This window comes from Cyprinus carpio, chromosome A2, assembly GCF_018340385.1.
Source record: "Cyprinus carpio isolate SPL01 chromosome A2, ASM1834038v1, whole genome shotgun sequence".
Lineage (NCBI taxonomy): Eukaryota > Metazoa > Chordata > Actinopteri > Cypriniformes > Cyprinidae > Cyprinus > Cyprinus carpio.
Genome location: NC_056573.1, coordinates 25,981,441 through 25,998,223, shown reverse-complemented (window position 1 = coordinate 25,998,223; position 16,783 = coordinate 25,981,441). Strand labels below are relative to the sequence as shown.

The window sequence follows — 16,783 nt, the reverse complement described above, 5'->3', positions numbered from 1 at the left end:
ATTTCTACTGCTGTATTACAGTAATGATAATTTAATTAGAATCATGAGAATAATTATAATTTGAACAATAATTTTGCAATGCTATATAAACACAAAGCACCTGAAAGCATTAGTCAAGAAAATTTGTGAAGGAAAAATATACCTAATTATCATATGCGCTCTCTCTCTCTCTCTCTCTCTCTATATATATGAAGTCGCGTTTGCCTGACATGGTAACTATGGCAACTGCTCGAGTAGTTTGCGCTACGATCGAATATAATTTAACAAAATTAGTATTTTCATATATACATACACACACACACACACACACACACACACACACACACACATACACACACACACATATATATATATATATATACACATATATATATATATATATATATATATATATATATATATATATATATATATATATATATATATATAGATAGATAGATATAGATATACACATACACACACAAGTTATTAGGGTAAACATAATAAAGTAATAAATACTTGCTTTAAAGTTTAATTTACTAACAACTGGAGAAAAAAAATGGAAGAAAAAAAATTCCCGACAGAAATTCCTTTAAGGTAATGTATTCAGGGCATATGTTTATACGTGATGCCTGACTCTGAGGTAGAAACTGGTTCTCGTTTGCTTTCTCTCTCATCTGGGCTTAGCAACAGCACTGGCAGACACTGCATTGGTCAGAACTGACTGAAGGAAGCCCTGCAGTTCGTTAAATCCCCTGTCAGTCAAACACAACACGAACCAAGACATGGTTCCCGGCTGCAGGAGAAAACAAGGGCACTGGGTTGAATAATTACCCCGCTGTGAGGATGCTGAGAGGCGCAGCCCTCTTCTGTCTCTCTCCGCAGCTCAACTCTGGATGCCATCGGATCGCTTTTATTAAGATGCATCATTTGATCTCTGTGCACCTGCATGCGTTTGCTTTAATTTGATTTCAAATGGCGTAAATCTAGATTAGAATGAGGATGCCAAACATATCTCGTCTGCTCTGCAGAATCCGTTTAAATACCATCAACGGGCTGAATTGACAGATTAGAGGCATTATAATTGCTTTTATTGTTTTTAAGATCATAAATCCTCTATCAAATATTTGTGCATCATTTACTGAGCTTGCAAATCCGATTCGTCTTACAAGCATCGATCCAGGTAAGAATCATATTTCAAAATCATATTAATATTCATACGCAGAATGTAAGGTTGCATACTAGCTACCTATGTTTGTGATGCAGTATGCAGTGTGTTTTGCAAACCTGCATCTCTGCTACGTGCGTTGCGCAGCAACCAATCAATCAATGCCATTGATGTGTTCAGAAGTGTTACATTGTTTGGCATGATCAAACCATTGCAACTTGCTCTATGGGATGCAAAAAGACAATATTAACAGTGATTGCAAGAGGCTTAATGTGGCATCGTTGCTGCAGTGATGCATTGCAGTGCATCGTGTATTAAAACACCATCCATCCATATTTAAATGACTTTCATTTTAAGCATGCTTCGATGACAGCACAGTGAAACCCATGTGGGGTTGGTTGGGACTGTACATATTGTACCTAATGTAGGTTACTAAGCAATGTACTGTACAGCAGTCTTCCTACACACTCCAATCCTGCATTGCAGACTGAATGATGACACACCAAAACACACTCCCACTCTGCAAATGTAGGGCAATGCGTGCAAGAGTTTGCTTTGGATTTCACATATGAATAGAATTATTTCTTTATATGAAATATGCAATAGCAAGACTAAGATAAAATCAACAAGCTGTTTTTCCCAGTAATATGCAGTGTATTCATAGTGTACGTCAAAGCTGACTTTAACACACTAGGAATAGCAAAATAAACATTTTGATTTATAGGCTTAATCTATAGATTGAAGGTTCAACTTCTTGTAGCTTTGGGTGGGTTTTTGCTTTAAAGGACCAGTTCACCCAGAAATTAAAATTTGCTGAAAATTTACTCAGCCTTAGATCATTAAATATGTAGATGAGTTTGTTTCTGCATCAGATTTGGAGAAATGTAGCACTGCATCAGTGTCTCATCAATGGATGCTCTACAGTGAATGGGTGCCGTCAGAATGAGAGTCCAAACAGCTGATAAAAACATCAAAATAATCCACAACACTCCAGTCCATCAGTTAACATCTGGAGAAGACAAAAGCTGCGTGTTTGTAAGAAACAAATCCATCATTAAGACTACAAACCTGTTGCGTCCAGCTAAAATACAAGTCCTCTACCCATAATATTGCTTTCTCCATTAAAAAAAAGATATCTTGTCTAAATAATTTCAATTCTTTTATTATTGCTGCTGCAAAATTCTAAATTAGTACAGTGTAGCACAATGAAATAGAAAGGACCTTTCCTCTCTCCTTCCATCGTTCTTTCACGGTGTTCATCTAATTAGCGTTCTTGTGGTGATGTGGTAAACAGCAGCTGATGCAGGAGAATCATTAGCTAATTGGCAGCATTGATGTTCTCCTCCCCATCTGCAAATCACTCACTGTTGCATCGGATTTCAAACTCGCTCTCAGTTTTTTTTCTAGCGTCCTTAGAGTTTAAAGAAATAGTTTTACCAAATATGAAAAATCTGTAATCTGCTCACCCTCAAAACGCTTGTACTTCTGTGGCTTCTCCTCCTCGTCTTTTATGGCATTGCTCTTCTGTCTGTTCCTCACACAAAGCCTTTGTACAACTGAGGACTGAGAAATCAAGATGAAACAGCATCTGCTGCCTATTTTATTGCCATGCCGACTGATTAGCTAATATTTGGCCATTTTGAGATGACTGGAATCAACTCATAACCCACAAAACCAACCTAAATTTCAGTTTTCAGATTTTCTAGTCAATCATGAATAAACAATCAATTTAGAATCTGTGATTGAAAAATGAATCATATGTCCCTGTGTTTGACCGACAGAAGTTCTCGGACGTAAAACTGAGCTCTATAACCTCATTGTATAATACCTAGAGATTTACTATGGCAGAATCAGCCTGCGGCATTGATTTCCGTGTAGGTGCTGAAGTTGACACTTTCACCGCTGCAGATGCCAATGCAAGAGTATCGCTCCAGCAAAAACAGCAATTCCTAGAGAACCCAGGAAGGTCTTTACATTTGCGAGACTTTAAAATCACATTTCTGAGTTTGACAAAATACTGTAAATCTGAATATGCAATGACCCCAAGCAACCTTGGACACTCAAAAAATGCCAGAATATCATTGCATTAGGTTAGAGTTATAATTTTAATGGCCCCAATGCATCTCTACACTATCTTTACTTTTCTTTCGTGATTTTTAGTGGACATGTGAAGTCAAATAAATAGCACTTGCTTTGATATTTTGTTATATACCTACATGACAGTGATGTACTGATATTTTAACCTCCAAATACATTTCGAGATTTCCCTGCATATGACCTCAGTAACTAGAAATAGTAGTTTTATGGTTAAAAGTGGTTCAAATAATTTTTACATTAAGAAGCTCTAGGTTTGATTAATAATACATGACCGCTAAAACCCTTCTCTCATTCAGTCTGAATAATGTATCGCCCCTCAAGATGAATCTGAAGGGCCAGTAAGGACAGAAGAGGTGGAGTATGTGTTTGCTGGCGTCTCTGGCTGCTGGAGGCTCCGAGCTGCTGCGTCTGTCAAAGCTGCTGTCTGCTGACTGAGAGGGCTGTGAAAGACGAGGAAAACATTTCAGAAGAGCTAGACAGAGCGTAGAGTAGAGGACTGTGAATATATTAGCAAGCACCACTAAAAAACATGCAGGGATTTTGAGTTTATTCAGTGAAACTGCACACTTCAGATAACAACCATCTACTGCAAGACAACTGGAAAAAAATGGTGTTAGTACATTTCAAACACAGAAACTTAAAGTAACACATTGATTAAATTAAACGTAAAATGTAAGAAGAAAAACTTCTCCAATAATCTCAAAAAAATTAAAAAAATAATTTTACAGTGCAATTGAAGACCTACAAGTCCTACAAATATAGGCTTAAACATATTCTGCCCATTTACTGTACATTTATTTACATATTTCATTATTGTTTACATATGCATATTGTTTCAATTTACATATTAAATAATATCGCAGTTGTTTACATATTACATATTTCAACATTTACATTTGCATAGTATATTGCAATATAAATGAAAATGTTTTTACACTAGAGAATAATTCATCTGTCTATGCATGTGCATTTGCATGTTTATGTACAGTATTATGCTTACATTGACATATTGTTTACATTTCCATATTAAATTATATTGCAATATGACATTTCGGTCATACATTATTTTAAAGTCCAATTCCCGCTATTAACAAACCATTAACTATGACATTTGCATCAATAAACTCCTAATTGGCTTCTTATTAATAGTTAGTGAGGTAGTTGTTAAGTTTAGGTATGGGATCTGATTAGGGATGTAGAATATAGTCATGCACAATATGTGCTTTATAAGTACTAATAAACAGCCAATGTGTTAATAATAGGCAGGCTAATAAGCAACTAGTTAATAGTGAGAATTGGTCCCAATACCAAAGTGTTACTGACATTTCTAGCTATACTGTACAAAAATAATAATAATTTTAAGATTATTGAAGTACTTTTTACAAGAAAATGCTATTTTAGTCTTTCTACTTCTAAATTGTATGCCTAATTCGATGTGTTACTTGCTGTTTCTTTGTGATTATTTGTGAAATGTAACAAAATCTATCCATTTCTGACTGACAATTGTTTCAAATAATTGATGTTTTACAATGCAAAATAATTCATCATAATTAATTTTGATTATCTTTGCAGTGCAACGACTGATAATTGCACCTAATACAAAATACAGCAACATTTCAGAAGCACTTTTATTTGTGATCAGCGACTGTGTGCTTCTGGCCCGATTATTATTTCATGAGTCATGGTGCATGAAAATCGTGTGCATACTAATAATTCAGCTCAGTCTATGTATGTCACTTATCCAGGATGCATCCAACATACTGAGCAGCTGTCTGTTTTAATCTTTCATTGCCCTCGGTGTGACTGTGTCTAATTCAGCTGGCACAGAACTCAACCACTGTAAATATTCACTAGCAGTAACCTAATTCAGGAACATCATTTACTACTAAGAAACAATCACAGCTACACAGATGCATTTATATTCATACATATGCAAATATCACTTTAGTCACGTTCTATAGGGGTCGTTTTCTCCATTTGTACCCAAGGGAAGCACACTGGAAGAACCCGGGCTATTTTTAGATCCTTGTCTAGGTCACAATGTGAATCATTTTCTCTACTAGGATGCCGTTGGCAAGATCCAAGCAACATGCAGCGCACTCTATTCCTACTGAAGCATGCTTTTACTGCGGTTATTTGCATGGGTCAGTGTGTGTGCATTTTGAGATGTTCTTTAATACTTACTTTCATAGTTTCTCACACTTCTGGGGGAATTTATTTAATCAGAATTGACTCTCTTAAAGGAATAGTTAACTTGAAATTTTTTATTTAATTTGCTGGAAATGCCCTCAACCTCATACCATCCAAGATGTAGATGAGTTTGTTTCATCATAAGAATAGATTTGGAGAAATGTAGCATTGCATCAGTGTTCCAGCAATGGATCCTCTGCAGTGAAAGGGTGCCGTCAGAATGAGAGTCCAAACAGCTGATTAAAACATCACAAGTAATGTAAGTAATCCCCAAGCTGCATGTTTGTTTCTGGCTAATACCTATCCATAAAATTGCTTTCTCCAGTAAAAAGTCATCTCATCTGAATCTAGAGAGAAATCGTCTCAGATCAAGTACTGTTTACAAGCAGAAATAAATACGTGTGTGGATTTTGATGTGAGACAACAACAGGAGATGGACTTTTTCAATGGAGGAAGCAAAATTATGGACTCGTATAATTAGTCAATGGATTTGTTTCTTACACACGCGCAGCTTTTGACTTTTCAAGACATGAATTGATGAATTGGAGTGGTGTGGATTACTTGTGGATTATTGTGATGTTTTTATCAGCTGTTTGGACTCTCATTCTGACGGCACCCATTCACTGCAGAGCATCCATTGATGAGACACTGATGCAATGCTACATTTCTCCAAATCTGATGAAGAAACAAACTCATCTACATCTCGGATGGCTTGAAGGCGAGTAAATGCTAAAAATGAATGTGAATAGCAGCTTAGATCATTTGGAAAAATTTGATGAGAAACATTTGACACGAGAGACACTAGAGACGACGTGCGAGACTGCTGGGGTCCTTTTCCTACATCTGAGAAGTAGGAGACTTCTCCATTTTCTCTCATTGTTGTCTAGAAGAAACAGAAGGCATTATTTTTGTAATGTTCTTTCCTATGAGCTCCAGTGTCTCTCTGGATCTTTCTCTGCAGTGTAGTTTGCATTTTTCATGGTGTCTTTGTGAAAGCCCTGCTGACAGCAGCTGTCATAACGTCGCTCACAGGAACGGCAATGCAGCACTTCTTTTGTGCAGCTCCACACAAAGACCAGAGGGGGTTTGACAAGATATCCACTGTAATGAAATTACACCGCATTAGTGCAACAGGCCCTAAAATGATGTTAGGAATATTTAAACTGGGTGAAAGTTACTCAGCAGCAGAACAGCATGGACTGGTTTCCTCCTGATCCTGGACTAAATGCAGAAACTTTAACGGAGAACATCTGTGGTAATGGACTGACCTGTGATTGGTGAACGGTCACTTCAGTTTTGAAGTAAACTTCTGAGTAAAACAAAAAATTCAGTGAGAAAAAATAAGATGTAGATGCATTGATTTATGGGGATCTATCGAACAAATGACCCCTAAACAAGGACTTAAAAAAGTCTGTAAAGTCATTACAGAGTTATTAAAAAAAATATTAAATTTTGATTTAAGATTATGAAGACAAACATAATAATAACTGATAAATCAGTCAAAATAACACCTTGGGCTAGATTTCACCCTTTGAAGAAAAAAATATTCTAATTTTATTATTAATAAAATGTAAATATTTTCTTTTTATTTTCTAACCTAAGAAAAAAAGTTAGCATTAATTCCAAAAATTTACTTAATTTAAAATATTAAGCACCACAACTTTAGATATTATTACAATTTTGGTATACTATTCTTTTGGTATACAGGATATGATGATATTGTTGGATGTTTGTAATGAGCAGTAGCTACACTGCAAAACATTATTCTTACTCAGCAGTTTTGTCTTGTTAAATAGTACAAATACTGTATATAAAAGTTAAATGAGTTTTTGCTTAAAACCAATTAAAAAAAAAAAAAATCTTATAATGGGGTTAGAAAAATAAAACAATTAACAGAGAATCCAGATTATTTTTCTTACCCTACTGCCAGATAGTTTTCTTGTTTTAAACAGAAACTCACCTAATTTTAATAAATTGCTCAGAAGACTAGACTTAATATCTTATGTCATTTTGCTTTTCAAATAAATGTGTTAATTTAAGAATGTTTAGATATTTGTACCAGAAAAACAAGACAAAAGAAAATCATTTAATGTATTTATAATAAGTAATTTTATTCAGAGAAAAAAAAGTTTGAGAGCTACTAAAGAATTTTGTCAAGAATTACACTTAGAAAAAAATCAGTTTTCCTAAGATTTTCGTAATTCTGGCCCAAGGAACTTCCGGCCCAAGGAAAAAGGCTCAGTTTTGATTTTATGTAACTGAGAGGAAATGGTTGTAATTTGAAAGATAAGGTTCAGACTAAGCAGACTGTGTTTAATTGTATGTCCTCAGGTAAAGCACCACCATGCTGACCAGCATCACCGAGAGCATCTTCTGCTGTCTGATGGGAAAGACCACCAGTGTTGTGCTGCCGGTCAAATCATCCGACGGCAAGCCGGCTGACGGATTCGAGTTTGTGGAGGTGAAGCCGGGTCGGGTGCTGCGCGTTCGCCACATCCTCCCTGAACGGCCCGCTACGACGGAAGCTCAACCAGAAGCGGGCAGCAGCGTCCACTGCAAGCGCAAGATCACGGTGTACCGCAACGGCCAGCTGGTGATCGAGAACCTGGGCGACGTCCTCCACTCCGAGATCCTGCAGTGCCAGAACGGAGACGTGGAGCAGTGCAGCACAGTCGAGGTGGAGCTGTCCGATTACACCACGGCGCCCTCATCCCCCGATTCCAAACCCGCTCCGCCTCTTCCCACCTCAGACCAGCAAAAGCCGGCCCCCCCGCCCAGACGCCGGCGGCGGAGACCCAAGCGCACCGTGCTGATCGACACCGAGCGCTGCATCAGCAGCTGTAAGGGGACGCATTCGGACGTGGCGCTCTTCTTCATCCACGGCGTGGGCGGCTCGCTGCACATCTGGGGGAGTCAGCTGGATTTCTTTTCGCGGCTGGGTTATGAGGTCATCGCCCCGGATTTGGCGGGACACGGCGCCAGCACTGCCCCTCAGATAGCGGCGGCGTACACCTTCTACGCCCTCGCCGAGGACCTGCGCGCCATATTTAAGAGATACTCGAGAAAACGGAACATCCTCATCGGTCACTCCTACGGGTAAACACTTTTTTGCACTATACAGTATCTGTCAAAACATGGACACTCATTTCTGATGATTCATTTTAATCTGCTAAAACAGCAGGAGAATGATGAGAAATTACCAAAATCTGCTTCATGAGGTGCATCCTGGGATGTTTTTTTAAACACTGCTGGAGGAATATTGATTATGCTCTTTCCTTCACTATCCGCTCCAGCTCATCCATTTCTATTTATACATATTTTATATCTAAGTTTTTTTAAGTTGTTGAAAGAAGCTTGCAACTGCCTTGGTTTGCTCAAAAATACAGTAAAAACAATAATATTGTGAAATATTATTACACATTTTTTTTAAGTGCTTATATAGTAAAATGTCATTTATTCCTGTGATCAAAGCTGAATTTTCAGCATCATTACTCCAGTCTTCATTCTTATTTTTAATTTATTAAATGCTGCCTTGGTGACACTTCTATATATATATATATATATATATATATATATATATATATATATATATATATATATATATATATATATATATATATATATATGTATATATATATTTATTCCACACTTTTGACCGGTAGCGTAATAATAAAAGCACAAGCAGAAACCTTCATCTGAAAAAAAAAAGGTTTTTAGAAAGGTTTTACAGTTGTTATAGTTAGCTAAACCTAAACTATTAATCATTGGTTTTGTTAATATAAATAAAGCTGAATAACTTATGTTGTATTATATTCCACTGAAAATTTTTAATAAAAACTAATAAAAATTACACAAATTTAATAAAATCTGAGAACTGAAAAAAAGGGGGGAAAAATGAATAAATACTATAATAGTGTATAAATATTGCTAAAACTAAAACTATTAATAACTGCTTTCATTAATATAAATAAATATGTACTAAAATTATTAGGCACAAATTAACTTAAAGTTAGATTGAAATATATAGATATATATATACTAATAAATATAGATACAGATTTTGATATATAAACTAATAAAAGTGCAAAAAGTGCAAACTGAAAATATGAAAATAAAACAAGCATGAAAAAATATGACTATATACACCACAATATTATATAAATAATACTAAAATAATACTGATTTAGTCAAGCTTGCCAAACCTCGACTGCTACTGTAATTCTATAATTCACAGCAGCCTTGTGCTTCTTACTGGCAGGGTGTCGTTCTGTACGTTCCTGGCACACGAGTATCCAGAGCAGGTGCATAAGGTGGTGATGATCAATGGAGGCGGCCCCACGGCGCTGGAGCCCAGCCTGTGCTCCATCTTCCAGCTGCCCTCCTGCGTCCTGCACTGTCTGTCTCCCTGCTTGGCCTGGAGCTTCCTCAAGTAAGACCCCAAGATTACAACTTCTGCAAAAACAAGAGTCGTTTGAGCATAACCTGCAGCATGCTAAAAACGAGCCTCTTCTTCTGTTTTCCACTCAGAGCTGGTTTCGCCAGGCAGGGCGCTAAAGAGAAGCAGCTTCTGAAAGAGGGAAACGCATTTAACGTGTCTCCGTTTGTTCTGCGAGCGATGATGAGCGGTCAGTACTGGCCCGAGGGGGATGAGGTTTACCACGCCGAGCTGACCGTCCCCATACTGCTGGTGCACGGCATGCACGACAAGTTTGTGCCGATTGATGAGGACCAGCGGATGGCAGAGGTTTGTGTAAATCTTCATTTCTTGTGTGACAATATAAGTAGAGAGCCTTCTTTGGCCGTGTCACAATTCACATACTTTTACTTGAAAGTATGTACTCTGCCAGAGAGCTCCTGAAAGCTGTCAAGAACATGTCCAGGTCATATTTCACCTCAAAAATCACTGGAAAGAAATCAAAAATTTTACAGTTTTACTTTTTAGGAGGACTTGAAATAAATTATAGGACTTTCTGGCGGTACATTTTAGGACTTCTTTTGCAATAAATGTCAGGACATTTTTGCAGTACATTTTATAAAATTTTTGCTATAAATTTTAGGACCATTTTGCAATAAATTTTAGGAATTGTTTTTTCAATACATTTTAGGACTTTTTGCGATACATTTTGGGATATTTTTGCAATACGTTTTAGGGCTTTAGTGCTATAAAATTTTTGACTTTTTTTGCAATAAATTTAATAACATTTTTGCAATACATTTAAGGACTTTCTTGCAAGCAAGAAATACTTAAATACTGACTAAAATATGATTTAATAAATATGAATAAATGATTAAAATAAAATTGTATTGCAAATACAATTTTTTAATTGCAATACAGTACAAATAACAAGATTCACCTTTGAGAATAAAAACAATTACATAAACAACAACAACAACAACAAAAATTATAAAACTTTAAATATTATTTATATGACATTAGTTTAACATGAGTGAAAATATTTGAATTAAATGTAATTTATATTTAAATTAGATAAATACACATACATATATACACATTTAAAAATGTCATAATGTATTTTATGCAAATAACAAAACACACACACACATATATATATATATATATATATATATATATATAAACACTATTTACATATTAATACAAGTATTTAGAAATACATTTCTTTTATATATGTATTATATAAATACATTTTATATATGAATGATACTTTACAAAAATTACTAAAAATATGTATTTTATCATTTATTTTATGTTAAGAAACATAAAAAACATGCACATCCTAAAATGTCTGAAGCATAGGTGCATCACCAAAAAATTACATAATGCAAAACAAAGTCAGCACACTGTTGCTCCCACAAAAAAAAAAAAGTTTCACCAGAAAATGTTATGACAGTTCAAGCAGAACAGCTCTTCATTATACTCAATTTTATATAAATGAATATATATAAATGAATATATATAAATGAATATATATATATATATATATATATATATATATATATATATATATATATATATATATATATATATATATATATATATAATATATATATATATATATATATATATATATACGTATATATGCACACACACATAAATTTTTTTTTTAATATTTGTAAAGGTAATTTGTCTTCTTTTCAGATCCTCTTGTTTGCGTTCCTGAAAGTGATTGAGGAAGGCAGTCACATGGTGATGATGGAGTGTCCCGAGACGGTCAACACACTCCTGCATGAGTTCTTCCTCTGGGAACCTGACAATTCCAAAAAGGATGCGGTTACCATGGTAACAGCTAGCCAGACCACAGCCGATGATGCCACTCCCGTCCAGACGCTCGCCGTTGCCAACAGCAACAGCAGCACAGGGACTCTCAAGGTCAACAAGCCCCTTAACAAGTAACCTGATGATTGAGGTGTTTGGGGTAAACCAATCAGAAGGCTGTTGATGGCAGGCTGTTAAACCGTCACCTTGGCTGAGAGCTGGTTTTTGGTCAGAAGGCCCAAGCGGGTGTCCAGACGGGGGTAAGAAAGATTCACAGGTTTGCAGAGACTCTCTAGCGATGAGGGAAAAGCAGCAGCTGGTTTTAAACCAACAATGGTGGTTTATGACATCACGACGCCTTTGTTTCTCTATGCTACCTTTGGACAATATCTTTCCTTCTTGTGCTGTCTAAAGAAAAGGACTGGATGTGCGTCCAGATGATGGAAATCAAGTGTGACTAGATTCCAGACAGGACTGAAGTTCGAGAAAGAGAAGAAATTGCTGAGGTTAATTATAAAAAAAAACAGTGCGATCAAACCCAAGAGAGAGTTTAAAGTCAACACAAAACCTATTTTACTTCCATAATATGACATATTGGGCATTACAAGTAAAAGTACAATTACGAAAAACAGCTGTTACTTTAAAATAATGAGCATTAATAAATCGTGCACAATGTGATTGGACAATAACAGGGTTGTTTTCATGTTGGCTTTAAAGGACGTCTGTACAAAATCTGTGTTCACGTCATACTCGTACTAACACATTTTAACGTCTTCCCTCATAAATCAGATCCACTGCTTGGAGTGCAAGAGCGACTGAAAACAGATTTATGAGATACTCAATCCTGTTAAAACATCTTAAAAAGATAACGTACTGTAAACGAACACACGCATTTTACTTGAAACAATGAGTATGAGTTTAAAAACAAAACCACAGATGTCGGTTCACAGGAAGGATAAAAACAGGACAAGGGAAACAATGACCGTCACAATGGGAAATTTCATGCACTTGTCTCCTAGCAACTAGAAAGTCGGGCATTAGAGCAAATGAGAGAGAGACAGAGAGAGAGAGAAAGAGAGAGAGAAAGAGAGAGAGAGAGAGAGAGAGAACATGACACGGTGCTGAGGAAAAACAGGATATAAGCTATAATATCACGGTGCATTCATACAGAGCGGATTGCTTAAAAATCGTAGTTTAATATTGAAATGTTATTGTGAATATCTAGTCAGCAATTATTTTTGATAGGTAGGACAGTCAGTTTATTTTATGAATAGAATGAGGTTTGGCTTCGGCATGCAGCCGACTGGTTACCATGACAACAAGTAGTCTAAGGCAAAATGGATTAACGTGGAGGTCTGGTCCGTCTAACCCTCCATCATTAACACAGACATCATGAGATCTCTGCAGGCTGCTCACGTTTATGCAATAAATGCAGTCAAAGATCACGTATCAGAGCAGATCAATTGGAGAAATTATCAGGTGTTTATGTAACTTAAAATCCCACTGGTCATTTGCACAAATGCTGTTTTTAACTAATAATTAATAACTTGACAAAGAAAGGCGATTCAAACATCCTCATGTTAGAACTAGACTTTCATGAACATTACAGCTCAAAAGATTGGAGTCAGTAAGTTTTTATTTTAAAGAGAAATTAATACTTTTATTCAACAAGGATGCATTAAATTGATCAAAATTGACAGTAAATATATTTATATTATTACAAAAGATTTATATTGCAAATGTTACTGTACTCAACGGCTACTGTATTCAACACTGATAATAATCAGAAATGTTTGCAAATCAGCATATTAGAATGATTTCTGAAGGATCATGTGACACTGAAGAGTGGAGTAAAAAAAAGCTTTGCATCACAGCAATTTTAAGATATATTCACATTTTGAAATGTTGTATTTACTGTATTTTTGATCAAATAAATGCAGCCTTGGTGACTTTTCATAAACAAACAAAACTAGTGTAACTAAATTCCCATTTAACAACAACAAATCAACACATTACAACAATAAAATACACTGATTCCATTCTCACAGTTCAACTACTAATAACATAACACACGTTCTTCTGGAAGGAAATGTAAAAAAAATGTGATGTGTTGAGAAGAAATGTAGACCTTATTATCTGCTCAGTTATTTTACACACATGCTGTGTGATTGATAGAAGAATTTAAGATATATAAAGGAAATATTGCGGAGTGAATTACAGGTGAATGAGTTTGTCTACAGTGATTACAGGCGAATGCCTCTATAAGACTCCTGAAGCCCTGTGGGTGGCATCTGTCGCCTGCTGTCGTTTAGTTTCATCCTTCAGTTTGTAAAAACACAACAAAACGCATTTACAGTGATGCACTTACTGTACAATCCAATTCTGTGGAGTGTTACTGGATTTTGCATGGTCAGAATAAGACAAACATTCTAATAAGACTATTCTATTATTAACATGTATGATATTTAAGTCTTGTGGCTATATGTTCAAAACGGTGTATATTTTAGCATTTCTCCCAGTGCAGACTTCCACTGAAAGTGCATTACTGTACATGTGTTGTTCCTTTGTTTTTACTCAAATTCTAAGATAAACAATTCCACAGCTGTCGCTCACTCAGCTTAAGTTGCACCAGACCCAGAAATATGCATTTAAGTGCTACTTGCATTTACAGTTTCATTGTAATGCAATGCAAACGGAGTTAGATCATTTCACACATGATATGAATTTTATTGCAGCCACTCCTGTGAATTAGAAAACAAAAACCAATGTGTTTTTGACCAAAACTGTACTGCATAACCTCATAGATAAAACAGCACACGTGACTCGTGTAAATGAGCAGTATATGTGTTTCCCTTTCGCATTTTGCTCATATCCGCTTTATCAAAGAGATAGAAATGATTTCTCTGACATTTGATAGGAGGAAAGGATGGCTGACAATCATAGAGGGTTTGTAGCTACATGGTTTTAATATGATAAATAAAATATATCCCAAAGATTTCATGTATGCTGAGAATCTCTATTTAACATTGGCCAAAAAAAAAAAAAAAAACAGGCCAGTATGTAACCACTACCTAGCAACCATGTAGCAACATTCTAAAAAACTAACATCACATAGCAACGCCCCTGGCAACCACCCATGTTGAGTTTACAGTGTAACAGCTGCGTAACATTCTAGGTGTGTTTTGACATTTGACAGTCCTTGTTTCTAATTCACAGACAGGAGCAATAACGCTTTTCTAAGGTAATGGTAGCCCTCGCTTTCCTCTGAGCGTCTGGGAGTGAAGAAACAATAAAATGAAATACAATAAACAAACAATACTGGCCAATACTGTTCAAAAAAACTGCCAAAGGGAGTGAAAAGGAGTCAAACAGACTAATATTTTTGGAGCGTGTGAGTGAAGTGGGTTTGGGGGAGATGAATATTATCTACAGATGACACTAAAGACTGATGGAGATGATGATGAACTCTTCTTCCTCTGGTCGTGTACTGATGTCAGTGCCTCATTGTGAACACTGTGGTTCAGTTTGTGTCAAATGTGTGTGTTACATATATCTATGGGAAAGTACTGTACGTGCACTGCCTGAAAATGTGCGCATATAAAATGTCCTGAAAACTATATAAAATGTGATTAAAGATTTAAAAAATAACATATGTCGTCTTTTGTTTTGTTTTTTACCTTCCAAAACATCAATGATTGATTTTACTTTTCATGACACACACATTTATTAATAATAATAATAATCATAAATTGAAAATTGAGTGACTGTTCAAATCGAAATACACAAGACACACAGTCAGCGGTATAAACAATATGACTAGTAAATTATGTATAAAGTTATATAAACATATAATTTAGTTTTTAATACCCATTTACATTATATATATATATATATATATATATATATGTGTGTGTGTGTGTGTGTGTGTGTGTGTGTGTGTGTGTGTGTGTTTGTGTGTGAGAAAGAGAGAGAGAGAGTGTGTGTGTGTTTGTGTGTGTGTCAACAACAATAATAATAATCATTATTATTATTACTACAATTAAAAAATCCAGCAAGTAATAGATTTGTAAAAGTTGTGTCCTTATAGTGATACAATCATAAAACAATTTCTCAACTAAGAAATACATTTTGCCATCATTGTCTATGGGTGAGGGAAAAAAAGGATGGGGTAGTGTTCAATTTCATATCTGAATAACACAATTATGATTCATTTTGATTTTACATCTGATGTTGTGAAGATATGATCCCTTTAAAATGCCAGACAGTTGCAATCTCACCAAACAACCAACAGATGGAGTTAAAGACACTAGAACTTTTGTTTCTGGTTGTAATGAGCATTAAATAATACAGTATTGTAACCTACAGTAGATAAATGCATCGGTTTAAAGGATATTTCAATAATTCAGTTACAATCAGGTTTATAAACACTAGCTGACTCTTTAAAAAAAAAAAAAATCCTTCTTTCCCTGTCTAAAGTGTTTTGTTATAAACCCACACGCTCCTTTCTGAGCAGCGGTGAGGAAGTCCTGAATCAAAGAAAAAAGCCAAATATTTACTCTGTGCTGCTTCACAGCCTCCATCACCATAGAAACGAGTTCAGAAAGCTTTCGTGATATCATGTGACACGTGGGTCACATGACTGTCCCACCCTGCATGTATATTTTCATAAACCTTTACCGAGAAGTCAACTTTCTGTGTAGTCTGCCTGTCTGAGGCACTAATTATGATATGAACACATGGCGCAAGCGATTCATCTTCATACTGTATTTCAGTTGCTCAGAAGTATCTGGTGGTTTAAATGACATGAACTGAGGTTTCGAGAGAAAAGCCCTGCGTTCTCGACAAAATTCACAAAAGTAAATACAACATGTTGATTCAAACCTAAAACCAACTGAAAGGAGGAATCATTTTCTCCATGAGCTTGTGGTTTGAATCACCGTAATTGGTTGCATGATTTGACGAGACATGTTTATAACATCTGGTTATTTTGAAAATACTTCTGACAATTAAAAATAGCTAATTACAACTCTCCCATTGGGAATCCATGTAAAGTTCATGCAAACCGCCAGAATGAACGGAAAAAGACGGACAGTGAAAGGCAACTGTATACTTGT

General features: G+C 35.7%; 1 protein-coding gene across 1 annotated transcript; it reads left to right on the top strand.

Moving 5' to 3' along the window:
• The first annotated feature begins 727 nt into the window (after positions 1 to 727).
• abhd8a (abhydrolase domain containing 8a) lies at positions 728 to 12,909 on the top strand. The gene is made up of 5 exons (XM_042712739.1): positions 728 to 1,162; positions 7,766 to 8,530; positions 9,693 to 9,863; positions 9,962 to 10,178; positions 11,553 to 12,909. Exons 2-5 carry the CDS (start codon positions 7,779 to 7,781, stop codon positions 11,805 to 11,807), a joined length of 1,395 nt encoding a protein of 464 aa, XP_042568673.1. The 5' UTR covers positions 728 to 1,162; positions 7,766 to 7,778; the 3' UTR covers positions 11,808 to 12,909.
• The last annotated feature ends 3,874 nt before the right edge of the window (positions 12,910 to 16,783 follow it).